Raw genomic sequence first — 27989 nt, 5'->3', positions numbered from 1 at the left:
ATACTACAGGAAAAAGTATTTAGAAAAATTTGATATTTCCACATTTGCAGGGGAAGACGGATACCTCTTTTTCCACCTCATTCATTCTGTCATTCAGTGAGTTTCCGCAACATGCAGATGCTTATTGTGTTTATGTACGTTATATATGTACATGTATACACAAACACAAAAAACAGTGCTCCATTATCTTGAACAAATACACACACCTGCAATGCAGTACAATATGCTGTACAAATCCCTCTAAACACACAGAAAGCTATTAACGTATACAAAAAAACAAGATTAATTTCACCACAGTCAAACACAACTGACAGACAGATTGATACCCGGGTCCGACTTATCACAAAATGGAATCGATGGGCTGAAAGAGTTTGATTAATTTAAACGGTGTATTTGATCGATTTCTCTCTCTCAGCACAGCACTGATAACTGGGACGAGTGTAATTATATCTGCCTCCCAGGAACCGGGCTGAGCCGATCCATGAAGGCTTTTGTGTTACGGAGAAAAAGAACCTCTCAGCACGTCCTCATCTGCCGGCTTTGAAATGATGCATCCTGAGGAGGAGACGTGTGCGAGAGAACACTGTAACCGGAGGGGAGTATGGCATAGCTGGACCTCCGAGAGGGCCGACTTCACTTCGGAAGATTACCAACAAAACAGCTGTAGAAATGAGACCCGGCAAGTTCGGCAGGTCCTGTCATCTCATACATAAACGGACTCATCTTTCTTTCTGTCTGTCCATAAGTGTTGTTTTTGAAGAATGTACTGGTCAACCTTTTCCATGCAAATCGACATGAGCTTTCGAACTAGGCAAAGATACAAAAGCAACATAAAAAGTAACCTACGGGTGTTCATGATTTAGGTAACATTTGTATTAGAAAACTACAAATAAAGTCACTGGTCACTAATAATCTACCATTCCAGTAATCTGTTGAATTTGTATCAGATATGACACACAAAACCAATCCATGTGAATAGGTGCCGTCGCTGTTCGGTTAACAACATTTTCAAAATATCTTCTTTTGTGTTTTGCGGAAGAAAGAAAGTTATGCTGGTATGAAATGTCAAGAGGATGAGTAAATAATGACAGAATTTTCATTTTTCGGTGAACTATTACTTCGAAAAAGATGTCAGAGCAGCACCTTCAATAAACTTATAGTGGACATTATGGATAAATCCTAAACGCAATGAATAAGTGAGAGACAAGAAAAATCTCTCTCTCTCTCTTTTTTCCCTCTGTCTGTTTTTCTTCTTCTCCTGTCTTTCTTCTTTTTAATGAGGATGGATCGTTTCTTTTGCTTGTTTCAACATCATGAATCTAAAGCTGAGCTCATTACCGAACCCGGGACATTTAATAGCCTCCTTTTCAGAGAGCTAATAAGCATTAATGCTCTTCGGCTCGCTCCAGGCCTGAAATTGAAGTGACATTCAGCAAATCACCGGCGATGTTGGGCAGAGGGATCGCCCTAAATTTCATTCCATCACCCTAACTCTGGAAACTCTGGTGCCACATCCAGCAGAGTCTGGATCTGTTCGGAGAAAAATGTGACCTGCAGGCCACCGTATATTAGCAAACTTTAATCTGAGTCACACATGGAAGATTTTCTTAAATATTCCAACTGTGAAAGGCGACAAGCTGAAACAAGGATGACAGATCAGCTTTCGTGTTTGTATGCGTATGACATAAATTAAGGAAAGGTGTGTAAAATTGCTCTAATCCATAGAGATCAGTCTCCAACGGCTGCATGATATTCCTGTTCCACTAATCCTTGAAAAGAGCAATGCCAATGTTTCCATCCACACCAGCTCATTTATTCACTACCCCTCTCCCTTTTTTTCTTTCTCTCAGTGCTATTTCCTCTTCACTTGTTTCTTTTTCCTCTTGTTTGTGTTCTATAGAATGGCAACCACTCCATTACATCTGTTGCTTAGCGATGACTTTGTAAATGCGGCTCTCTCGCTTGTCTCCTTACTGGAAAGCATTTTACATTACATTTTAATCCAGGGACATTAATTCTGGGGGACAAGATGAATAAGAAATGTCTTTTCATGTCTAAACATATGTGAATAAAGCCCAGATGATAGAAAGAACACGAGACAGGGTGTGTTTCTGTCTATATTTTCTGTAATATTTTGGGTCAAATAAAAAGATAATTTAAAAAAATTGTGTTTGGTGGTCACATCACACATGCACATCAGTGTGTGTTATCTGGTCACAGCAAATACTACTAGCAGTGTTTTGGCAGAAGTAATTCCCACCTGTTAGCTCGGCGCCTGCCAGACAAGCTGAAATACAACAAACCAATCTCACAGACATTCCACTGCCCTCTCCTATTCTCATTTTCTGTCTTTTTCCACACATATTCTCTAAACACATACACAAAAATGCAATATTGACAAAAATACTGGAACCCCAGCTACTAGTTTATCTACTCCAGTCATTCTAATCAAAACAAACCATTCAATACCATATTAAAGAAATTTGTTTCCACAGAAATTACTTAAGTGGCCAAACATGTTCATCCGAAGGGGGCATCCCAATACTTTTGTCCAAATAGTGTACTGTAAAGAGAATATGTAACAGTAAAGACAGGAGTGATACAGAATATGTTTGACCCTGGACAACAAAATGTCTTATAGGTCAATTTTTTGAAATGGAGATTTTTACATAATCTGAAAGCTGAATAAATATATTGTTCTATTGATGAGTTGTTAGAATATGACAATATCTGACTGAGATTCAACCGTTTAAAACTCAGAAATCTGAGAGTGTTAAAAAATTTAAATATTGAGAAAATCTCCTTTGAAGTTGTTTATCAGAGGCACTGTGGCAGGTCATCCACACACAAAAATAAACTTTTTATATATTTAAGGTAGGAAATTTACAAAATATCTTCATGTAACATCATCTTTACTTAATATCATAATGATTTTGGGCATAAAAGAAAAATATATCATTTTGACCCATACAATGTATTTTTGTCTTTTACTCAAAATGTTCCCGTGCTACTTGAGACTGGTTTTGTGATCCAGGGTCACATTTCGTCAATATTGGCCTGCAGGGTTACATGCTATTATTTATCTCAAACCATTGTAAACTACATCAATGATTCTTGTACTTGAATACATGCAGTTTCCATAACCTCCCATATATTTACAGCCTACAAGGAATATTTGTACTAAACCGGCGTTTCTCAACCAGGGGTGGGCATACTCCAGGGGGTACTGAAAAGATGGAAATTCTGCTTTGTTAAACCTTTAAAAATGTCAAGGGTGTCGTGAAGAGATTCAAGCAATTAAACCAATTTATGTTGAAAAAAAAGAAGAAAAAGATAAAAAAGAAGCACTTCAGCTTTCATTTGCATTTCCCCACAAACACATCACTCTTTTTTCACAAGTGTCAATCAACCGAAACCAAACTAAGGCATAGAGACAGACACTTGCCTGAAAGAAATAAGACAGACAGAAAGACACAGACATGAATCCGGGCAGTGGCCTGCTGCAGTGCTTGTGACAGTGTGTTCATTAGTGCAGCTTGACTCAGCTCTCGGGTGAGTGAGGGTTCACGATATCTGACAGGAACACTCCCTCCCCACCTGCACAGGAAGCTTGTGCGCTAATTGAAACATCACTGTTAATAAACCTCTCATTACACACACTCAATCTCTGCTCAGAATCCAACATTTCTCATGCCACGGTCAAACAGAAAGGGCAAAAAGTGACAGGAAGAGACAGACAGCATAAGAACAACTAGAAAGTAATGATGAAATAGAGCAATAGCATTAGCCACTTGAAATATCTCACTATTAATATTATGACGGCTCATTACTAATATGAAATGAAACACATATAACAGGATTCACACGCCACTAAGAACAGTTATCAGTTGCTCTTATTAGTCTTAAATGCCTTAAAAGTTTTTAAACAGGGAGGCTTTGTTTTTCGCTCCATCAGATTATGGAAAATAATAAAGGAATGGTTTTCCTGTTTTCCAATTAAGTGAGTTGATCATCTTTATTTTGGCATTTAAGAGTGGGTAGGGTCTGCAGGGGTGTCCTATATGCAAGTGCGAAAGTCTGTGTGTTAACTGCGTGTGAGGGAACACACGTGTGTCTGTGTTGTGTAAATGTTCTAGTTGTTTCCTGCAGCTGTTATGGGCTCTAATGAGAGACGGCAGATTAACACTTCAAAACTGACCACGTCTCTCTCTCTCACTTCACCTATGTATAGCTTTCTCTCTCTTTGTTTTCGGCTGTCTATCTCTCTCTCTTCGTCTTCCTTCTTTACCTACTGCCAGAGTCCAAAATTAGCACCAGCTCAGTGGCGAACATGAGTCAAAAATTGGCAAATCACATTTTGCCAGGTAACTTTATTAGAAACCGCAATATAATACATCTGTATCGTACTGCTCAAGTCATATCTGTATCGTACTGCTCTGAAATCATACTGCTCGAGTGACAGCATGATTTAGTCTTGCTGATTTAAGTGACGGCAGAAAATGGAATTGAACTATCTACTGAAGAAAACATTGTGTGTGTCTCCAACAGTTACCCAAGTGAGGATTTTACCAGAAGTTTATGTAGGACAACAAAAGTTTTGTTTTTCTTCCTGTGACACATAGATTCACGGCCATGGAAATAGGCTACTGTACGCCTACATATGGCAGGTCACATTTTATAGCCTCTGATACCCGAAAGTGCTGTCCACCTCACCACTGTAGATTCTCGAACACATGCACTACATCTTTCCTGTATATTTTGTGTTACAGATTTCTCAGATTACAGATTATTTATTTTCTAATCGACACATTTCTCTCCCATATGTTTGACCTTTATTCCTTTCCTCTCTCATCTCATCCTGTGTCCAGAGGGACGGTCTGATGATTGCATTGTCAGATGAAAATACAGATATAATTTGTCACTCCGTTCTCTAATGTACACCTGCGTTTTTTTATTTAGACACACACCCACACATGCACAACATGCACTCCCCTGCAAATAACAAACAAGCATTGTCATGACCCTCCTTCCACCAACTGCCCTGACATTTCATGCACACAAATGCCAAAATGTTTAAACTGATCATGTGCCGGTCTTTTAAATCTGTGTGTCATTTAATCCAATCTTTTCTGGTCTGTGCTTTAAGAGCGGACAGACACACACTTTACGTTCAATTCAAACAATCCTCAGCAGCCGCTGACCTTCAGCAAAGATCAATTACATTAAAGAAACTCTATCTCAAACTTCTGTGTTTTCTCCACAAACTGCGAATCTAACATTAGGGTGGAGTTTGCCTCTGGCTCTGGGATGTAGATCATCTATTTTCTAGTTCTCTTTTTCTTTTTTCCCTCTCTTTTTCCCCAGAGCATTTCGTTCTGCCTTGCATCTGGGATGTGTTCAAGGGCATCGCAGCAGCCGTCTCTGTTTGAGATCTGGTCTTGTCTTCTCCACATCGCTCATAAAACCCTCAACCACTCATTCACAACCATTAGACACAAATTGACCCAAGAAACCACCACAAGAGAACATAATGAACTGATATTTGCCACAAGCGACTGAATCGAGATGATGTACAGTATGAAAGTGAGACCACAGAGTCTACATGCTCCCATAGGGAAAATAAAAAGTTTTGTGTATCTGCAGGCACATCTATGATGTTCACATTTTGGCAGTACGAGGAGAGTTTCATGCTCTTTTTTTCTATTCGTTGACATTAGTGATGTTTCTCAAAGAGGTCAAACATGAGAAACTTCATCTGTTTTGGTGAATAACTTGCACAGGGCTGTATTTAGTAAACAGTGTCCAAACTGCTCAGAAAGTGCAATGAATCATGGTCTTGCGCAGTGAGGTAACCCTGCATTCCAACCTTGTTCCACATTCATATTCCAGAACGCTGAGATAATGCTCTAATTATACGTTCTGGAAATTTTTAGCATCCGAAGGAAATCTAGACATCGCATTCCACTTCATGATTCTGAGTTTAGCTGAGCAACTAGAGCGGTACGGCACACCTCCATCATTTCATTACAGGAGTGTTATTAAAATCCACTTAAAGGGGCTCACAGCTTTGCTCGATGGAAAGTATGCAACGGGCCAACAGGCCCCTGAATGTCTGACCCTCAACATCTGCTTTGAATCTGCTTAAAATGGACCTCTTACAATCGGTCACTGTGTTTTCCTTATATACAGGGGGAGACTGACAGTTGTGGGGAGGCTTGTACAGAAAATAAAAAGTATATCCTTGTCACTGTCTCTTTTGTTTTCATAATCGTTGTTTCACTAAGCTTTGCTCAGGTGTGAGGGACATGTGCAAGATAGCTTTGAGCAGATTTACTTGTGTCAAGCATTTGCTAGTTGGCAAACAACAAAACACACACGCGCGCCATAGAGGTGGTGAGCTGTGGCCTAGAAAACAGCATGAGGACATTGGAAGTAACAACCAACAGTGAAGAGTTTATTTCCAAAAAGAGATAACTGTTTTGATTTAAGCCATTATAACTAAATAAAACTAGCATAATAAAACTAGCAAAATAAAACACAATAAAAACATGACAACATAATAAAAAACATGAATTTAAAAAATAATAAAGGGGTTATATGACATGGCTAAAACGAATATTATCATTTGTATTAGATGTATTTCCATTGGTATACACGATTTAAGGTTCATAATCACTGTATTTTCCACATACCGTGCATGTTTGTATCACCTCTTTGCTCCCCCTCTCTGAAACTTGCGGATTGTTTACAAAGATCATCGTTCTGAAAAGCGAGCTGTCCAATGATTGGCCAGTTTACCAGTGCGTAGTGATTGGTCTAATACTGCATGCGTGTGATGGAAATGTAACGCCTCTTACCATATTTGGAACATCATGTTCCAAAGCAATTGTGCTGATAGGTACGCCCACCTTACTTGCGTATACATTTGGGCGGTATTAGTCAATTCATACCACGAACTGACGTAGATTTGTGGGGGTGTGGTTACACGAGGCGTTTCAGGCAGGTCTGGGTGAGCATTTGCTTTTAGACAGAATGCATCTTTTGTTCCGACACTTAAATTTTTGCTATTTTACATGTCTAATAAATGCATAGGCAACTTGTAACACTGAAAGACACAGAAAAACATGTATTAGCGCCATATGACTGCTTGAAAATGGAGATTAAAAACGAGGGTTTTTGGGGGGAAAAATGTGTCTCAGTTTAAGGCCAGTGAGAAATTTGGCTTGATGCATTACAGCATCATCCAATGCAAGATCATATCAAGCATCAATAACACAATGAATAAAAAACAAGAAAATAGAATGAAACTTATCACATCTTTAGTATCATCATTCACACGGATCAGGCTTTGAGGCTTTGAAAGAATTAGGAATGAAAGATACAAGAAACAATGGAAAAGAGAAGACAGTAGATCTGGAAAGGTTTTTGATGACGTCCTTAATCTTCTGCTCTTGCATACAGTTTTCCAACATCACAGTGACATCACAATGACATCACACAGCAAAATATTTAACATCAGGTGCATACGATATAGGAACACATGCATTACAGTCCTGTTCTGACAGGTCACCAAGACAACATAAACTAGAAATCATATTAATTTGTGATTTTTAATAGGAGTGACCTGTCAGACCAGGCACCCAAATCAATGAAACACATTTTAAGTAAATATGACTTACAATATTTCGTCGTTTTGGAACTCCAGGACACCATGTGAGTCTTCAAAGTCCTCTCCTCCCCCATGGGCCGATCCCTCAACGGTTTTATATGGCACTGACACCACCCCACGGGCGCCAGATGTGCGCAGGACCTTCACTTCCATTACACCCACGCTCTCGCTCACGTGGGTAACGGGCTCTTCGAATGTGAAGATTCCAGCGTGGTCATCGTCGAAGATGGTGACTGTTGCCGTGGAGGGCACGCCAAGCGTTGCGATGGTCTCCACATGATTGGCTTCGGGGGTCTCGGCCTCATCACCCTCCTGAAGCACCCGGACGTTGCTGAGATGTATAAGGAAGTTTTCGTCCTCTTCAAAGATGTCATCATCAATAATTCCAACTCTGATCTCCTTGTGAGTCTCACCCGTCTTGAAAACAACAGTGCCTTCGGTGAATTCATAATCAGAGCCAGCGTTTGCGGTTCCATCTTCTGTGCGGAATTCCACAGAAATGGTCTGGTTGAGGTCGCCACCACGTCTGATCACATTCACCGCCACGGTTCCACAGTTCTCCAGGCACTGGTAGGAGCCGGGGTCAAAAAAGATCTTGGAAATCGGATCGTTTTCTCCAATGTCACTTCGTACCTCATGCATGCTCACCGCTTTGCGAGCCTGATCTGCGGCATGCTTCTTCAAAATGTTGCCTGCGCCGGTCATCAAGCGGGTGGCCTGGCATCGGTAGAATGCACGGCTCTTTTGCTGCTGGCTCAGCACCTGGTAATTTGCAAGTTCGATCAGCTGCTCCACCTCTTTATCTGGATGTTTCTGCTTGAGTTCCTTAAGAATCTTCGCCATTTCACGTCTCGCTTCCTCCTCGTCCAAGTCTTTGCCCTCCAGTTCCAAAGCCAGAGTTCCATCTAAGAAGTCCACCGCGTGAGAGTTCAGCATCTTCCCATCCATCTCAATATCCACCTTGGACGGCAGAGGACGGTCACCCTCTGTCTCGATGATCATGCCGCGGTGTTTGCCGGCTCGGTAGCGCTTGTAAACATACTTGTAAAACAGGAGGCGGCGGTCGGCGATCCAAGCGAAGCCAACGCAAATGGGAAAGAAGAAAAGTGTGAGAAGACCCTCCCACACCTGGACGACGCCTGGTGAGATAACAGCCAAGATAAGGTAGAGCCACAAGTAGGCAAAGATGCTCCAAGATGCGGTGACAAAGAAAACACGCAGGTGTTTCACTTTGCGATGCTCTCCGTCTGGTACCACGTAGACACAGATTCCGATAATGACAAACATGTTGAATGCTGCACTGCCGACGATTGTAGAAGGTCCCAGATCACCGGCTTCAAAGTTATGGCCACACACTTCAATGACTGAGAGCAGAATCTCAGGTGCAGAGGACCCCAGAGCCATCAGGGTGAGGTTGGAGACAGTTTCGTTCCAAACTCGTACCGTTGTGGTGGTTGTTTCACCATTTGGTTTCTTAATGGTGATCTCCTTCTCCTGAGAGGTGATGACCTCAATGGATGCCATGAACCGGTCAGCCACAATCGACACTCCGAGAAACATGTACACCATTGCCACGAAGTAAACCGTAGCCCGAGCCACCTTGTCCCCAAAAGAGGGATTCTGTGGTTCCCACACCGGCAGGATGACCCCTGGGGCACATACGGACCCCGCGGAACAGGACAAGGATTTATTGACCGGAGAACTATGATCAGGGCTGTTGTCTGGGGCATGTTCCGCTGTCACATGGTGGACATTGCAGAGCACAATCACAATGACGACTACACACCGAAAGCCATGGAAGAGGCGTGGGGAAGCTTCACGGAGCCTCATCATTCTTTAATCTGTGACACACAACAGAGAAAGAGAAAAAAGGAGGATTAAAGTAAAAACACAGACATAACTGTATAGATGAAAAAACTATTGAAATAAAACAGTGATGACAAGCAACCATCTAAGTAGTGGCCAAAAGTGATTTCCAACTTTGGATGATTGACATTTTCACTCTTTATTAAAATTGTTGATTAAAAATTAAAAACCGAAGCATAGTTTTGAGAAGAATTTAAGGAGGCATGGCAAAAAATGACACACAACACGTGCAAACTAGACATAATCCAGGTGAATGACTATAACAGTTGTCGGGAACGGCTCGCGAGCCACACGTGAAAATCGATTAATCGTTTTTTTTCATATTTCCCCAAGCAATGAATATTCATTAACGTGAATGTTACTGCTACTACTATCCACTAGATGTCACTTTTCCTTTTTCAACGTGGAGCATATCGCTAACTCATTGCTAAATTAACATGGCGGATGCGGCTCTGTCGTCGAATTTAACATCACCTTTACATAAAAGGCAGCGGTTCATATTATTGCAGCCCCTCATTACAGTTAATTAGGTTTGATATACTGTATCTTAACTGTAATATAGCCCGTTCTGTCAGAAAAATTCACCCAAGTGTTTTTAAAGTTATTTATACAGGTTTGTGGTTATTTATACAGGTTTGTGGCTCTTCATTTCATTTTCTAATTCACCATTGTAATGTGATATTAACTGAACTTTTTTAGGAATATCTATATGATTTGTATTAAATATATAATTATGACTCGAATCGAGAGCTAGTGAATCGGAATCGAATCGGAACATCAGAATCGATACCTACCACTACACGTGACTCTTTTCAAAAATCATGTGGCTATGCAGGTGTCTTAACCTTCACCAACATTGATCGTTAATAAAACATCATAATATATATGAATATTTCAGGATGTCCTGCCACTCATGCATGCAGTGCTATGCGCAAACGTCACGCCACTACAATCAACGACAAACAACGTTTCTATGGTAACCTCTCTCGTGCCAGCAGCCCATCCAGAGCGCGATGAGTTTGGGAGAGCGAGCGTCATGCTTTTACTGAAAGTTACGGCTCTCTGCTGCGCTATGTTATCACATGTAAAGCAAAAACAAAAACACACCATGTAGCACAGTATCCGTGTGAGTAGTCTCTCTCGCATATGAAGTCCATACATACATCCGTCAAGGTTGATAGAGGAGATTCAATGCCGGTATATACGGCAAGTGTTTTGACCACTACGTGTTCGCTATCATCAGGTGTTGCGCAAGTTGCGCAGACAGTTCAGCGTATGACATCAAAGTGCGGCGAGAACAGAGCTCCTTGTGCTTTCGAAACGTTCTCGCGGTACTCTGACGTCGGACATTCGCCGATCGGTCAGCAGCATTTCAAGAACTCGAACATACCTAATACAAAGTCAGAAGACACATACAGTGTCCAGAATTTTGAGAGTATCAGTATAGGAACGTGCACTTTTTCACTTTTTAAATTGTTATTTGTTAGATATAATGAAGTTTAATTGAACGGAGGCCTAATGTAAACCTGTAAGTTATTTATAAGTGATGGAAATCGTTTTTATGTTGTCTGTGGACATGTTATCTTATGGAAGGAAAAGAACAATTGATCCCCACAGGAACCATAAGTGAGACTGTGTATTGCAGTCATTGAAAATGTGTATATATATATATATATATATATATATATATATATATCCTATTTATATTAAATAGTAGTTTTTGCAACGGCTCTTTTGCAAAAATAAATAACCATTATTGGAAAAATTCCCCACCCCTGAACTACAACATATTACCACAGAGTGCATCAAATTGAACTGATTTTATATTTTCAGTCACCTTTTTGTTTTTTAATAAATGTATATTTGAATAAAACACATATCTCCTGATGTGCTGTGGTTTGCCTTGATAACACCTTAAAGGGATGGTTCACCCAAATATTCTGTCATCATTTACTCACCCTCTTGTCATTTCAAACTTGTATGACTTTCTTCCTTCCGCCAGGGACCCATTTGGTTCTGGTGTATGGACACTAAACTAATGCAAGTGCATTTTTCAAAATATCTTATTTTGTGTTCTGCAGAAGAAAGAAAATCATCCCGGTTTGAAAGAACAAAAGGGTGACTAAATGATGACTGAATTGCCTTTATGCGTGAACTTTAAAAGTTCACTTTAAAAGTTTAACGTTTTGTCGATTTTGTACCATACACCTAATCATTTGATGATTTACTCTTAACATGAGGGGGCATCAAAATCAACAATTGTATATATGCCCCTTGGTCATTTCCTTTGGCTAGTACTGTACAAAAATGTTTTAAGAGCTCTTTACATTATTTAGAACATTTCAACAGTACTGGCTTAAAGGCAAACATTATAGTATCCATAGCTCGACTGATAGAGCACTGCTTCAACAGGGCAAATGTCACAAGGTTCGATCCCTAGGGAACACAAATACTGATTAAATGAATACATTGAATGACCAAAGGCAACTTGCGTCAATAGGCATTAAATGTAATCATTCAAAAGAAAAGATCCAGGAGCATCTGGACTTGCTTATCCCTTTGTTAAATTTATCAATTAGTTAGATATGTGGTTTTCATGGCATGCATAAACAAATCCAGACGATCCCTTAAGTCTGAAACATATTACATTCTGAATTGGGTGTCTGTTTGAAAGGCATTAAGAGTCCATAAGTCCACAGTTCATAATGAAACCTAAAAATCCAATAAAAGTCAGGTTAAGACTTTAGTGCTCGACTCCGAGCAAGCAGACCTGAATTCAGATGTCTGTAAAACGTATAATCAAGACGAGAATGGCAAGCGGCCCCTGAGGCAGGAAGATGAAACACTTGCTCATGGTGCAAAACACGCATGGACACACACCCACCGACTCACACATATCTGCAGTCATTGTATTTTAATCAATGAATACATTTCCAATGCCTAATATTACTCATATAGCCTACATATAATACTATTCACATTCTCAGACTAATCATTTAATCGGACTCATTTCAGTCGCTTTAATAATCGTCTCTCTGCACGTTACAGATCGAGTCATCATCACTGACTGTAAAGAAGGTACGTTTCAAATATTTTGAATTAGTTTTTTTCTTAATTCTCGAACTTATTTTAAAAAACACACACACAAATGCAAAGAAATCTAATACCGACCGGTTATGCTTGGATATCCCTCTCACTCATTCACATCTACAGCAACACACTGCTCTCATTCAGCACCTCAACCCCATCCACAGAAAAAAGCATCTGTCATCCCACATTTCAGGCGAGGATGCGGACACGCGCATCATCTCTTATTATTGATCAGGTACCGTCAAACGTTCCCACGCGGGATTTTGTCCGCGGTGCGCTCGTGGACAGGAGAAGATCGCCCATGCCGCGAGACCGGAGCGTGTTTAACACAACTTTCACGTGCACACCACAATCCCGTAAACCGAGATGCAGAAGGCGATCGCAGTCGGTTTTAATCATCATCTGCCGGCCAATGCGGACCGGACTGCACCCCACCGGACGGGAACGAGTGCGCCTCTGTATCCACTGGCTCACCCTTACGATAACATTGCTGTTGAATTCGTAATATGCGAATGCCCTCTATTAACCCCAATGCAACGATCCCATCATCTCCCAATGCCCTAGCTACTATTGCTTCCCCAAACCATTAAACTGTACGCAAATCTATGTAATATCAAACAATGTTTTAACTGAGACGGATAGAGAGGTCTCCTACCGTATAACGGACCGGTCCGTCTGGGTCTGAAGAAGTCAAGAGTCAGGGATAGAGGCAGCAGTAGTGTTAACGGAGACAGTGCGCGTCGGAAGCCGTCTGTAGTATCCCACGTCGCATTAGTTAAGGTTTTTATATACGAGATACCTGAACTATAAGAGACCCACACGAGTATTATATTCGCCCCACGGTTTCCATACGCGCATTTGATTTTCCCCCAGACTGACCCGTAGCGATCAAATATCTGATGCTTTATCAGCAGATTTCGGGAGCGCGTGCGAGTTCTTCCTCATTCTTCCCTCTCCTCGTTCAGTGTGTGCGACCGCGCTGGAGTGAGTGCGTGTGCGCGCGTGCAGCGGAGCCTCGCGCTCTGAGCGGGACAAGGAGAGAAAGAGTGAAAGGGTTTTCTTATTTCTCTCTTATTCTTTTACACACGCATATGGATGGAAAAAACGGGCCTTTCATTATTCAATCATCACTCGGTAACATAACAATGGTTACCACGTGATACAATATATCTCGTGTTTCGTAGAGGTGAAAGGCGTCGAACATGCATTCATTTTCTACACTGCAGTTCATTTCTTCTCCTGTAAGTAGGCCTATGTTTCTTGGTTTGAACAATCATCACGGAAAATGTGATTAACGCGTAAAACATTAGGTTTCAAAGAAGTGCATTCAAAAACAGTGTTAGGTGGACATGCACACAAACATTCACGCCCATTCCGAATCTGCTTGAAACTGAATCTTTAAAGTGGATTTTATTCTTATTCTTAATAACGACCTCTGTTCTTTTCTAAACAAGGTTGCCTTAGGGGCGATTCACATTTCGCGTCTTTTGCGCGCGCAAGTTCGCGCAAATAGGGAGCCACGCGCATACTGTGCGGCGGGCACATTTTTCTGGCATCATGATGAAAATAGTTAAACTTTTCAGTGTACTGCACGGTTTTAGTATCGAAATGTGAATCACCCCTTATTCTTGACAGTTTGTATTAATACAAAATAATTTCATAGCTTTCCTGTAGCTCAGTGTTTAAAGCACTGCACTATCAATGCCAAGGTCATGGGTTCGAACCCAATTAGAAACAAATGTATAGTATAATGATAAAGTTAGTTGCTTTGGATAAAAGCATCTGCCTAATGCATAAATGTAGTTGGTCTTCATTTTATAGGTTATGAATTATATAATTTTATAGGTTCTATAAATATATGTTATAGGCTATGTTAGGCTATATGTTATATGCTAAAGATGTTATGTAAGGGATAATGTTCAGCTGAGGGTTATCACAAAAGTACAGTAAGCCCCGATGGTTTGATCAGGACCCGAAGCAAATGGGTTTTACTACGAAGAAAAGCTGTTTACTTTGGGTTTTAAGGTAAGAAACGACGTCCAACTGTCACGAACAGGCAATTTGGTTTTCATCATTTGTAAATATAATGTCATATATGTTATTTAAAGACATATTTATATTTGAATTGTCAAAAAGAAAAAACAGTGAAAATGATTCGCTGTGTCCGGGTTATGGTGTGTAATTAGTTTTGAGGGTTTGTTATCTGGGAATAACAAACCTGCAAATGCCGCGACTGGCCAATCAGAATCAAGCAGTGGTGAAGCTAGACCTAAAGCTCTACTGGGGCACACGCCCCCTTTACATTTACATCACTTGCGACACAATGCACTGTACAAACTTCCATTGCTTAAACCACTTCCTACAGTGCAACAATACTGGGGAAGGTAAACATTTATGTATTTAAAAATACTTAAGTTTCTTCAACATACTTAACAAACTTTATCAACATGTTTGCATGCACTGTATGGAAATAATGAAAACAGAGAGAAATGTTTCTTGCACATCTGTATTCATTACACAACGATAACAATGAATATTTACATCTTTTCAAGAATTTACAATTACAATATTTCAAGAAACCTGTCGTTTTCTGGCTCCAACAAATGTAAAGAACATATATTATTAAAAAACACAATATTTTCTGCTTTTAAAAGCCAAGTCCAAATTTGTAGTAAATTCTGATCATTACTGTCTGTCTATCTATTTATTTGGCTGCAATTACTAATTCTGCCAATAGGGGTGCCATATTTATCTAAGAGAGGCATTGAGGATGTGAATTTCGGCACAGGTGTATGAATTACTACTACTACTTCCTCTCTCTCTCTCTCTCTCTCTCTCTCTCTCTCTCTCTCTCTCGCTCTCGCCCCCCCTCCCACACACTAAAAAATAAATGTGTAAACAGTAAATATAGGATCAGAAAACACAAAACTGTCAGATTCTTAAAAAATGTGAAATATATCAGAGCTTATGTGCACTCAGAAAATTGTATCAAAGTGATGCTATTTAAAAACACACTGACGCAACATTATAATTTTGGTACATTTTAGTTCCTTGGACACCACAGTGGTCAAAGTAGGGAATTTTGAGTTTTATCTCTAATGTGAAAATAAAGTTTTTTACTGTAATAAATCTAAAGGTGAGATAAAAAAGAAGCAGCAGCTGTTTTGGCTTTGCTCAGGTGCGGTACAGAGTGGCCTAGTTCTTGTATATTTTGGCTAGAGGGAGAACTCTCTCTCTCTCTCTCTCTCTCTCTCTCTCTCTCCCTCCCTCTCCCTCTCCCTCTCTCTCTCTCTCTCTCTCTCTCTACTTGTCCCTCAACCCTCACTTGCTCTCTCACTCTTTCTTTCTCCTGTGGTGATCCTGCAGTTTACTGCCAGTCTAAACAAACCTGATATGTAAAAACACTCCAGTATTCTGGGAATTGTCTAATGTCAACCCACAGAGTTCTATTGTATTATCAGGCTAATTATAATTACTTTAGAAAAAAACCTAATCCACATCCCAAGATGGTCCTCTATAAGATTTTGCTTACCTTTGGGAACATGCACACAAACATTTGTTTTTGTGTCACGGGAACCTTCCATTCACATCCATTTATCTTTTATACTGATTTAATCATATTTTCTATCCCTCATGGAAAGGTTTCTACCTTCTAAGATTTTTTTATCAAAACATTATTTGTGTTTATTAAGCCATATTCCGTCGGCTGGTCCGCATGATGAAAGGTTTTATTATCTTCAAACGTTCTTACAACATCGACAAATCCATACCCACACACACATACACACTTGCATAAAAATACTCAATACACAGCATTTCTGCTAATTCAGTAATTCTATAATTATGTTTTGAGACCTCACATGGGATCTCTGCAAAGTTAAAACTTACTCATGCTGAACAAAGGGTGAAAAGGCCAAACCACTGCATACAATTAAAGTTATTCAATAACATGTTGTTGGTAAACTGTAAAATGCAATAAAGCAAAGATTCAGGATGCAGAACTGTTTTTATTTTGGTATTTCTCTAATACACTTTTGATCGTATTCTTTAATAAGAATAGTAATTTCTTGCTCTACATAGACGGAGGGACTTTTAAAACGGAAAGAGGGAGAATAGGTTTTTCTCATGTCATCATCTCTTCACATGACATAAATATTTCCTGTTTCTCTGATAACATTTAACTGGACTCTTCCTGTCACCCCAGTTTCACATCACTTTCTTGTCTGCCTCACTCACTCTCTTTTCCACACCTTTAAAGGGATAGTTCGCACAAAAATGAAAATTTCCACCTCAGGTTGTTCCAAACCTGTATACATTTATTTCTTCTGATGAACACAAAGGAAGATATTTGGAAGAATGTGAGTAACCAAACTGATCTCAGATCTGTTTGGTTACTGACATTTTCCCTAATATCTTCCTTTAGCAGACCAAATAAATATATACAGGTTTGGAACAATCTGAGGGTGAGTAAATTACGACAGAATTTTCATTTTTGGGTGAACTACCCCTTTAAGTCGCGGGAAACTTACTGTTCCGTCTCAAAACTAACGACGACAAGTTGAATCAGAATTATATTTTTGACACTGAATTTGATTTCTGCTACGATTTCAGAATTTGTTCGTCTATGTGATTCTTTTTGCTATTATTATTCTTACTAAAGGAATGTACAATAACATAAATTCGGTTTGTGTTAAATAAAGCATCAAGCTAAGCACACAAGACAGGAACTGATACGAAAACTCAAGTCACAGTGTGAACAGAAATAGTTCACAAAAATAAACTTTTTACAAACTTGCATGACATATAGCATAATTAGGCTGTTTTTCATGCTAATATTTATTAACAACATGTTTATACTATATATATATATATATATATATATATATATATATATATACATCACATTTCAGTGAACTTCTCAAACCAACTCAATGGCTTTGAAACATTGTTTTACAACCAGTTCACAATACCCCCACAGTCCTACTTTACTAACACAAATAACCTCTGTGTTCCTACACAATATCAGCATTATGAACAATATTATTAAAGTTACACCCCACTAAATTATATTTCTTAAGTATTTTGTGAAAACCAGACAGTAGCGTATATTGTGTTATTATTATTTTCTGCCCTCAGACACTTGACAGCCATAGCCACCATGCATCTTCACTACATGGAATAACTTTCTGCTATGTAACTCATTATGTGCTGAAAGCAAATAGAAAACCGATATAGGTCAACAGTGAACAACATAAGGGTGAACAGATGATGACAGAATTTAGCTTCATTTTTGGGTGAGCTGTCGCTTTAATACAACTGCAAGCCTTGTGTCATGAGTGTGCGCATTTGCTTGTTTCAGTGGGTCTGGTTATGCCTTCCGGGGCATGCTGCTGCTCTTTTCAAGACCGAACAGCTTCGCCAGAACAGAGCCCCAGAGGTCATGACAGCAGCCCCCACACTGGAGTCTGCTCATTTTAGTACACTGTGTGTGTCAATACTGTATACTGTACGACAGCCAATAAAAAGAAAAGGATCTGTAGTACGTGTGTTTAAACAATTAAATAATGGAAACCAACAGTTATGTTGACATTTAAACAATGTGATTGTTTGCTATGCTGTCATCCTGAATAGTTTATACAACCTCAAAATCACTGACATGTCGTAAAAATGTGATTTACAAGCTTTCCTCTACAGTGGCCAATATCTGATTATTGTTAGCTGAATAAAGAGATCGAGTTTGTTCATGGACACCCAGAGACACGCAAGCGACACAAACCAAACTAAAAGTGTATTCAGCTGCAAGCAATTTGAGCTCAGATCTGCTGTGGAGTCATGGGATTGAGTATTATTCCAATTACTGGGTCATTGTGTGTTTGTGTCTAACATCTGTACTTGAACCCCTGCTGCGTTTATAGGACTTTTTGCCAATATGCTCCATTAAGACTAACAGTAACGATTAATCACTGATGTGTCTTTGATCACATACTGAGTCAGATCACTACGACTGGATGTCTGATGTCTTAAAAATTGCAATGACCCCCGAAGGGATCTCCGGAGTGCCAGAGCACCCAGCTGAAAATCAGATAACGTCCAGAGCTGCTGTCGGACAGTAGAAACGGTCTTTCTTCATTTTCTTTGATCCTAAAAGGTTTTTGGTTTACATTATGCCAAGCACCACATTTCAGTTCATCAATATTCGAGGACAAGCAGGTCGACCAGCTAGACCAGCTGAACGTCAACTTGACCGTGTTGGGAGACCAGATATAGTGGACGATCTACTGTAACTTATCACTGTAACAACGTTCAATAAAAGGAAGGAAGGAGGCGGGAACCGGAAGACAGTTAAATAAAGTTTTAATATAAATAATAACAGCCGGCGGCCACTCACGGACCACCGCCGGCGAAATAACATAAATACACATATAAATATAAATACAAACGTAAAACATGTTCGGGCCCGGTCCTCTCTCTTCGACGCTCCGGTTGCTCGTTCTCTTATATGCTCCCGATCTCCTACGTGATTCGAGCCCGGTGTGCGCAAAGCTGGCGCTCATTCACAATTACTCACCGGTCTCGAACCACGGTCTCGCCCCGCCTACTCCACTACAATCACTAATACAGCTCTAAACATATAGCGTTTGAATCTATGGGAATGATTATTTATTATATGTATTGTTTGGTTATTTTATGTATGATTTGTATAACTCTCCAAGGTGTTCCTATATTTGTGCCTGTACATGTGGGCATTTATCTCTGATATGCCGGTTTTAATAACGCTGTGTGTTTTTGCTGTAACTGTTACAAATCTTTAAAAAAAGGAAGCCACATATATGACATATAGTACAGAAACCAAATGTTGGATCCCAGTTTGCTTACTATCATCCTAAATAGAGTGATATTTAAACTACTGCATCGCAAATCATAGTAAATAAAAAATAGTATTTCAAAGATGTCCAGATGGTATAGTATTTTGAGTGCATCAATGCATGCTTTTTCACTTACTATTGCCCTCAACCGCTCACGCTTCATTGGAGGAGGAATCGTTCTCTACAGACTTTAGTTGAAGTGATGAGAAGTGCAAACCTGTAAGGAAAAATATATTTTCAAGTAAGGAATTTAACTACATTGTATCATGATAGAATGTTACGACTTTGTATTATGGCTTGAAATTGGCACGCTTGCTCGCTACCTATTCAAAAGTATGTACTTGTTATTCACCAGCAAAGTATACCATCCTTCTGCACAGAAGCTTTCCAAAAATTCAGTCATTTATGTCTGAAAATTCAGAATAGACAGCTTCTGACCGGCACTCAAAGTAAGATGTTTTTTGAGCCTAGATGGTGTAGTTTTTGGCACAAACAAGCCCAGGTTAATTGGGTCATGCTAACCAGCCAAACGCTTGCCAACTGGGATTCAGTAGCATGACCTCCTGCCACCACCAATGACCTTTGTGTTCGATCTGTGACACAGAAATGCAAACAACCTGCTCTGAAAACAGACCGTACATGGATGGGAGTTGGAAAATGAGTGTGGGTAGATGTATTTTAAGTGATAGTTCACCCAAAAATGAAAATTCTGTCATCATTTACTCACGCTCTTGTCATTTCAAATCTTTATGGCTTTCTTTCTTCCACTGAACACAAAAGAAGATATTTTGAAAAATGTTGTTAACTGGTACCCATTCACTTGCATTGGTTCTGTGTCCATACAATAAAAATGTATGGGTGCCGTCACTGTTTGGTAACCACATTTTTTAGAATATGTTCTTTTGTGTTCGGCGGAAGAAAGAAAGTGAAAATTTGAAATGCCAACAGGGTGAATAAATGATGACAATTTTTTTATTTTGGGTGAACTATCACATTAAAGCAAAATGCTGTATGATTGCTTTGTCTTTAACTATTGGTGTTATCTATTGTCTGTCAATTATTTGTTGATATTTGTCTTGACCCTGTTTTTATGAATGTTACGTGTTTTTGTGATCTATTGTTGTCAACTATCTGTAGATATGATGACATATTATAATTTTTTGACTGTGAATGTTCCTTTTTGTGAAGCATCCTTGGGAAAAGGCACTATATATATATTTTTTTATTATTATTATTAATTCTATATAACTATATAACTATATGAACCGTGTACCTGTATATATGTACTTATTTATTAATAGCATCACTATTATTGTTACTTTTTTTTAAACTATGCAATGCATTAATTTGTTTACTGACAAATAGAATGATAAAACTCTCGCTTTCTTCATAATGTATTCACATACGCCTACACAGAGTGCGAGTGACACAGTGCAAAACAACAAAACAGGTTTTATTCGAATCAACAATGGGAGCAATATCAAGAGAATTTATCCTGGATGTTCTGTTTTTTTTTTACTGAATTACAAACAATAAAAACTGATTATTTCTTTGGCTTCAAGGATTATGACTGCTTACCTCACTCTCAAGACAATTGTCCTGGAATCCCTCATCATACTAAACAATATAACTGGCTAACAACATAACTGTGATCAGTAACAACAGTCTATAGTTAATTCATGATACCTAATCCATTAAGTTAATAATTGTAATTTAATAAAAATATCTTTGAAATATTTGACATTAGAACATGAAAATGACTGCAGGTATGTTAAAACTCAAATAAACTGGGAGCCACTGGCCAGGTGATGTGCTTATAGGCGGGCCAGTTGAGCAGGAAGAACAATTTTCTTGTAGATCAGGCAGATCAGACTGCAGTCCCATTAAAAGAACAGAAACATCACCAAATGGCTTTAATGTTATGACTTTACATATATACACAAATATCATAAAAAATAATTTACACATATAATAAAATACATTATTTTAGACCGTGGGGATAAACACCACGTTGGGGGTCGAAAAAAGGAACAGGACCTCGAGTAACTTAAAGCATTTTAATCTTACAGCGTAGACCGATTCTCTACAATCTTGTTCCTACAAGTCAATACGCAGCATTAATATGATGTGTTGCGACATGACGCACGTGTCTGTTGAAAACACAATGTCAGCCCATACAGATGCAATTCTTGCTTGTTGTCATTACTTAGACTACAACTGCCTGCAAACATTTGTGTTTAAGCCTGTCACAAGCTATGTGAAAAACACATTAGATTTATGTTATTTTCCATAAAAGTGACAATCTTACTATTTATAAAATGGTTCAGCACATTAAGAATTAATGTTGGCCATTTAAAGCTAAAGGTATTAAACCCATACACCCTCATGCAAATACTTTTATACTCAGGTCTCTCTACAAAACTGAGGGCAACATTAGCATAATCGGTGATGGACCTTACAGTAGATAATCCCTCAACCCAACAGCCCTTCGCCTTTCACAACTGTTTTGTGTATTTGCGTAAGACGGAGAGTCTTTTGAGGACAGGACTCAAAGACAGCTGTGGTCTGTCATGTGCAGAAGGAATCAGAGATGAATAGACAAGAACAGAGGAGAGAAACAGAGAAAAATTGAAGAGGAAGCATTTGAATTTTGGTTGCAGGCCAGTCACAACTAATGTCAGACTATATCAATATATTTTTCTAGTATTCTAACATATGTTTTCTTGTTTTTATATCATCTTCGGACACTGCAGTGACCTGTAGCTGTCAAACATCTATATATGAATCAGAGACAGTAGCTTATCTGTGTTCACGGTTTTAGTTTCTGAGTAAATAGTTGAAATCCGTTTTGAAAACACTAAATATAAAAACACTTTCAAGACCTCCAAAACGTCAACTCCCACTAAACTGATTCAATTGAAGAGCTCACACAACTGTAAATGAAGGATCTGCTGTGTTTGAATAATGAATTGCAGTGGGCAAATTCATTTCGGACACTGGTCACAACTGTCTATGTGTGTGCGTTTGTGTGAATAAAAGCGCAGGGGGTTGTTGAGTGGAAAGATTTGAGTGGGCGTCCAGGACCACAGGAGCTGTCATCTCTTCAGCACTGAAATTTACCACACGACTCACTGTGATTTCATAGAGAACCGAGAACCTTTTAATGGTCTCGGCTACTTTTATTATTACCATAATTATCAGAAACCCTTGTGTTTGGCGTGACATGACATGAGGAGATGCAGCACTCAAATCTTACATTTGTCTGAATATTCGCTTTTTGTGACATCACAAGTTGTCTTAAGAGAAGCAAGGTACGGTCAAGAGTCACCCATCCCACCCCCCCCCCAAGAGATATGAAGAGTCTCTTTGCTAATATTCAAGAAAAATCAAGGACTGAGGTTTTACCATAATGTTTTAATTCTGCATTCATTGTTCAAAGCTGGTGAACAATTGAACGCTGGCAATGAATGGATCTCTTAAAAGGAGCTTTATAATGAAGTCTGGAGTTTTGTTCTTAACCTGTGTTGGCCCCTGAGAGACTCTAGCCTACGCGATTACCTCTTTGAATAACACCCTGCCATTAGCATAGCGATTATGAACATTCTTAGACTTTCTTTACCTGTCAATCAAACAAACTCTTATTGCAGACTCTGAGCACATGCTGAACACTTTGAATGAAAAGTAAAAAACTGTGTATGTTCGTGATTTAGATTTTTCCTAAATGTGGACAGTTAGACGACACAAACCTAAACAACTGTGCTCCATGTCAAGTCTAGCTACAAAGGCTTAAAGTCACATACAGGAAGTGTGATGGTCAGCTTGGATAAAAGTGTATTTCTGTCATGACAACTCTAAGAGTATTTAGCATGCTAGTGTGCATGACATAAAATGTATTTGGTCTATGCGGAATAGTAAGGAGACTTGCTACTGCCAATATATCCACAACGTGCTGCTGTTTGCAAATAAGGAAAGCTGCTGCACTTATAACATATGAATTAAAAACAGCTTACGTGGTCCTTGTAGCAGATCTATACCTGTGGAGCTGGGGAAGGAGGAGGGTTCTGAAAAGCGCTGCACTGCTGCAACTATCACTAGCCGAGATTTAAACGTAGAGCAGCAAGCTGATTGGCCGCTGATACGGAGGGAACCAATCATTTCTGTTGTAGCTATTATGTCGGATAGGTTTAGACTTTAAGACTGCGCCATCTGGAGTTTCATGCCAGTAATGTAAGCTTAAGTGCAAGTTCTACCGGGAAGAATCAAATGTTACGGCATCATTCTATGTATGGTCCTAGCCAATTATCACTTAAGCCTAGGAGTATATAAGTACGGTACTCACCCTCTTCTCATTCGCAGATATTGCAGTAAGCGTTCACCCCCCAGTACAATCTCAACAATTCTGAACCTTCACTCACACCATGAGCTCAACAAAGAAATCTCTCAAACAAACTTTTTCAAACTGTGTATCCGATGGAATTGATGTAAAGTGATGTAAAGCATGCCACATGGATATCTCAGCTCTTGTTATTCTCTCATACTTTCCAGATGGTCCTCCCCAGCCCTTAGTGGCTGCCAACCGGATCAAAGGAACGGAGAATTAGCATACCAGCTCCTCTGATATTACAAATCACACAAGCACATATTCTCATGCATATACAGGTAAACTCTCAGCTGGAAACCAAAAAATAAGCAGACATGCCAATGCGTACAGTTTATCAACAATTCTACAGCTTTTAACCACACGCAGTGCCAGCCAAAAGCTCTACCATGGCACACTATACGCCAGTCAGTTCTCAATCATCGGACCAATGGAGGTCGACAGCAGTAACCGGTTTTCTTAGTTACCTTTTCCCTAGTTCCCATCCTGTGAGAAAAACAAAAACTGCAGTACACAATATCGCTTTTTATCCGTTTTCTTTGTTGACATTATCTGTCTTTCCGAGGGCTAACATATCAAAGGTTCCTCCTGGACATTTTCCTCCCTGTGACTGCGAGTGAGGGGTCACAGCTTGTGACCGCAGCTGTGATTTCAGAAGAAACAGCACCATGCTGGACGGACCACACAACAGAGCGGGCGAGCATCAAAACAATACCTTTCTCATCAGGAGACAGACATAAAACATCTGCTATTCGAAGGCCTGCAAAACTGGGCTATTATGAAGGTCATTTCACAAAATGTTTCAATATTCTATGTACATTTACCATTATGTAGCTTTGTCAAGCACAGCCAAACAAAGATGTTAAACAAACTGAAGGGCGTAAGAGAAGGGCTATTTTCTGACTTACTCTGTAGTACCGTCAAATCTCAAGCAGTAGTTTAAATGTATTCACACAGGGCTTCCTTTCTCTTTAAAGTGCTAATGTTGTGGCCTGGCTCAAGTAGGAGAGGCTGCTGTGATAGAAAAATTACAAATGGAGAAATTAGTAGTGTGACAAATATGGGGATGAACATTAGTAGGAAGCGTGTTATTACAGTCTAAAGAAAAAGGAAGAAAAAAAGGATTTCATCATTCTGGAGTTGAAGAAAATTAAGAGTCTGTGTAACACTCTATTGCACAGAAACTGAAGTAAACTGGGACAACCACAACCTGCTGGGTTATTTCCAAGGGCAGTGCTTGTTACATGGCCCCCCCAAAAAAAACTTCACATTATTCTGATGTGAATAATTCAAAACTTCATTGAAACCCCGTTCATTGAAACTTCATTCAATTTAACCCCGTTAAATTACATGCAGACTAGTTCACTCAAAAAAAGAAAAATCTTTCACCATTTACTCACTCTCATGCCATTCCAAACGTGTTCGACTTTCTTTCTTTGGCAGAACACAAAAGAAGATATTTTGAAGAAAGTTGATAACCAAACAACATTGTTCCCCATTGACTTCCATTGTATCGATGCAAAACGACAAAGACATTTCTCCAAAATTCTTTGTTTGAATGAATGGATGAATAAATGAAGAAAGAAATAATTTTTTGGGGTAAATGCTCCCTTTAACACACTATCAATAATCTAGCGACCCCTAGATTAATTTATTGAATGAAAATAAGTGTGTCGTGTTTCTACCCAATAAACAAATACTTACCATGAATATTTATTCTGCGTTCACACAAATATGAAAATGTGTATAACGTATACAGCTCGCAGGCACACATGGTCAGCTGCGAAAGGTAACAAAAATATTTTATGATTCAGTCCTCTTTAAGTCTTTTGAATTCAGCATGACTTAATTTTCCTGAAAAATTATAGCAGAATGTCACAACTGTTCATTTGAAAAACAATGGCGAGTGTTGTGTTTTGTTATGGCAATAAAAGGCACATTCATTTGATGTAACACAATGTAATTTAGATTTATTATTCTCTTAAAGTCAATACAACCAATCAAACTAATATTCTTTCGCTCTTCTTGACACACTTCCAGAAGTACTAAAACAGCAAGATCAAGTTCACGCACATATACATATTTAAACACCGCCTGCTGGGTTCTGCAATGCGACCTGGTCGGCGGATTTAAATTTCATCTTTAACTTTCGATATTTTCTGACTAACCAAGCAGCCGAAGGAAAGGACATTATGAAGGAGCCGAAAACAGAAGTTACACAGTCAGCGCTCAGCTGCTGCAGTGAGGCAGAGCAGAACTCATTTTAATGAAACCAGTGGAAGACATGAAAAAAGATTTCTGCGGCAATACAGCACCGATCTTTTAAAGGCACAGCGGCGCAAAATTGGAACGAACCTAACAGCATGCTTTCCAACGTGGCGAACATCGTTTTCTTTTTTGGGGGGCCTCCCTGGTCTTGCAAACAAAGACACAGGCCCCCTGTCACTCAAAGTGCAAATATTGCTGCATTGATGGAAAATGATAGCGTGCAAGTGCAAAATGTGCTCTCATGTTTAGGAGATCTCTGCGGGTTCCCTCCACACAGCACTGGAAAAAGGCTGATAAGATGAGAGGACAGGTTATTCACTGGAAAATACTGAATCACCTGCTTAGGTAATATTTCACAAGTCATCTCATGAATGGAGTGTGTGAGGAAATTGTGTGCGAGTGGGGGTTGGGGTTTAAGCGTGAATTTATGTGTCAAGAATCTCTCTTTGAGACATGACGTGAGAACCCAAGTGCAGGCAGGACTCAGACGTGGGGGTAAACAAGGGAATTTATTAACAAAGAAACACAAAACAAAGACCCACGATGGGGTAAAACAAGACAGGATAACAATATAAACTTTAACAAGGACAAGAACACTAACTAACTAGACTATAAAACAAACACTTGAAACAAACACTAAACTAACACTTACTATAAGGGAGGAAACAGGAACAAGATGACAAGCATAGAATAACGTTCAGACGAGGACCAGGTACATCTACAATGAACGCGCACAGGACAATGAAACATGAGGACTCTTTATAGGGAAGACAGACACAGGATCATAACGAGCAACAGGTGCTGGGGATTAGCACTAAGGAGAGGCTGACGAGGAACGAGATGTAGGGAACAATGACGAGACACGAGAAAGATCACTCAATCTCACACAAAACCATAGGTTATGCCATGACTCCACTCAAACAACAAGAATAAACATGACATGATAGTGGAATCATGACATAAGCCCCCCCTTTAATGAGCACCTCCAGGTGTTCATCAAGGGGTAACTAACGAGACAAGACTGACTGGGAAACAGACAAAAACCAGACAGACAAGGTGAACATGACAAGGGGCATACAAGAAATAATAACAAATGGGTTGGGGTGAGACAACAAAAATAGCAAACAAGGGAGGGGGGGTGGGGGCAAACAAGAAAACGTGGGAAGTCCAGAAGGGGTAGGGCTGGGTGGGGAAGTTCCAGCCCTTGGGGACGCGCCAGGGCGCGGAGCCCCAGGAGGCTTGACAGGGGTAGTCCTGGGGGGAACTGTTCTTGTCCCCTGCAGGACTGCTGGGCTGGACCATGGCTGGGCAGCCGGACTTGACGGCGGCTGGGCAGCCGGACTTGACGGCGGCTGGGCAGCCGGACTTGACGGCGGCTGGGCAGCCGGACTTGACGGCGGCTGGGCAGCCGGACTTGACGGCGGCTGGGCAGCCGGACTTGACGGCGGCTGGGCAGCCGGACTTGACGGCGGCTGGGCAGCCGGACTTGACGGCGGCTGGGCAGCCGGACTTGACGGCGGCTGGGCAGCCGGACTTGACGGCGGCTGGGCAGCCGGACTTGACGGCGGCTGGGCAGCCGGACTTGACGGCGGCTGGGCAGCCGGACTTGACGGCGGCTGGGCAGCCGGACTTGACGGCGGCTGGGCAGCCGGACTTGACGGCGGCTGGGCAGCCGGACTTGACGGCGGCTGGGCAGCCGGACTTGACGGTCTCCTCTGGACCGGGCTTGGTGCCGGTGGCTGGACCGGGCTTGACTCGGGCGGCTGGGCAGCGACCTCTGGCGGCTGCTGGGCCGGGCTCGGTGCCGGACGGACCGTCACCTTCCCACAGCGCCCCCCCAAAAAATATTTGG

The 27989-nt window shown here is 40.3% G+C and overlaps 1 protein-coding gene across 7 annotated transcripts in view; it reads right to left on the bottom strand.

The window, feature by feature from the left end:
- The window catches only part of slc8a1b (solute carrier family 8 member 1b), a 75022-nt gene extending 55324 nt beyond the window's left edge, over window positions 1-19698 (bottom strand). For 4 of the 7 annotated variants that reach the window (XM_056767508.1, XM_056767509.1, XM_056767503.1 and 1 more), the window contains exons 1-2: window positions 13281-13579; window positions 7680-9510 (exon numbers count right to left, since the gene is read on the bottom strand). In XM_056767508.1, coding sequence (XP_056623486.1) covers window positions 7680-9502 — 1823 coding nt within the window. In that variant the 5' untranslated portion in view covers window positions 9503-9510; window positions 13281-13579. Of the gene's footprint in view, window positions 1-7679; window positions 9511-10329; window positions 10442-10642; window positions 10852-13280; window positions 13580-19627 lie in introns of those variants that run through there. The other 3 variants (XM_056767506.1, XM_056767504.1, XM_056767505.1) reach the window with 3 other exon arrangements.
- Window positions 19699-27989: the final 8291 nt, after the last annotated feature.

The sequence above is a fragment of the Triplophysa dalaica genome, chromosome 15 (assembly GCF_015846415.1).
Source record: "Triplophysa dalaica isolate WHDGS20190420 chromosome 15, ASM1584641v1, whole genome shotgun sequence".
NCBI lineage: Eukaryota > Metazoa > Chordata > Actinopteri > Cypriniformes > Nemacheilidae > Triplophysa > Triplophysa dalaica.
This window is presented reverse-complemented; position numbering and strand designations above follow the sequence as displayed.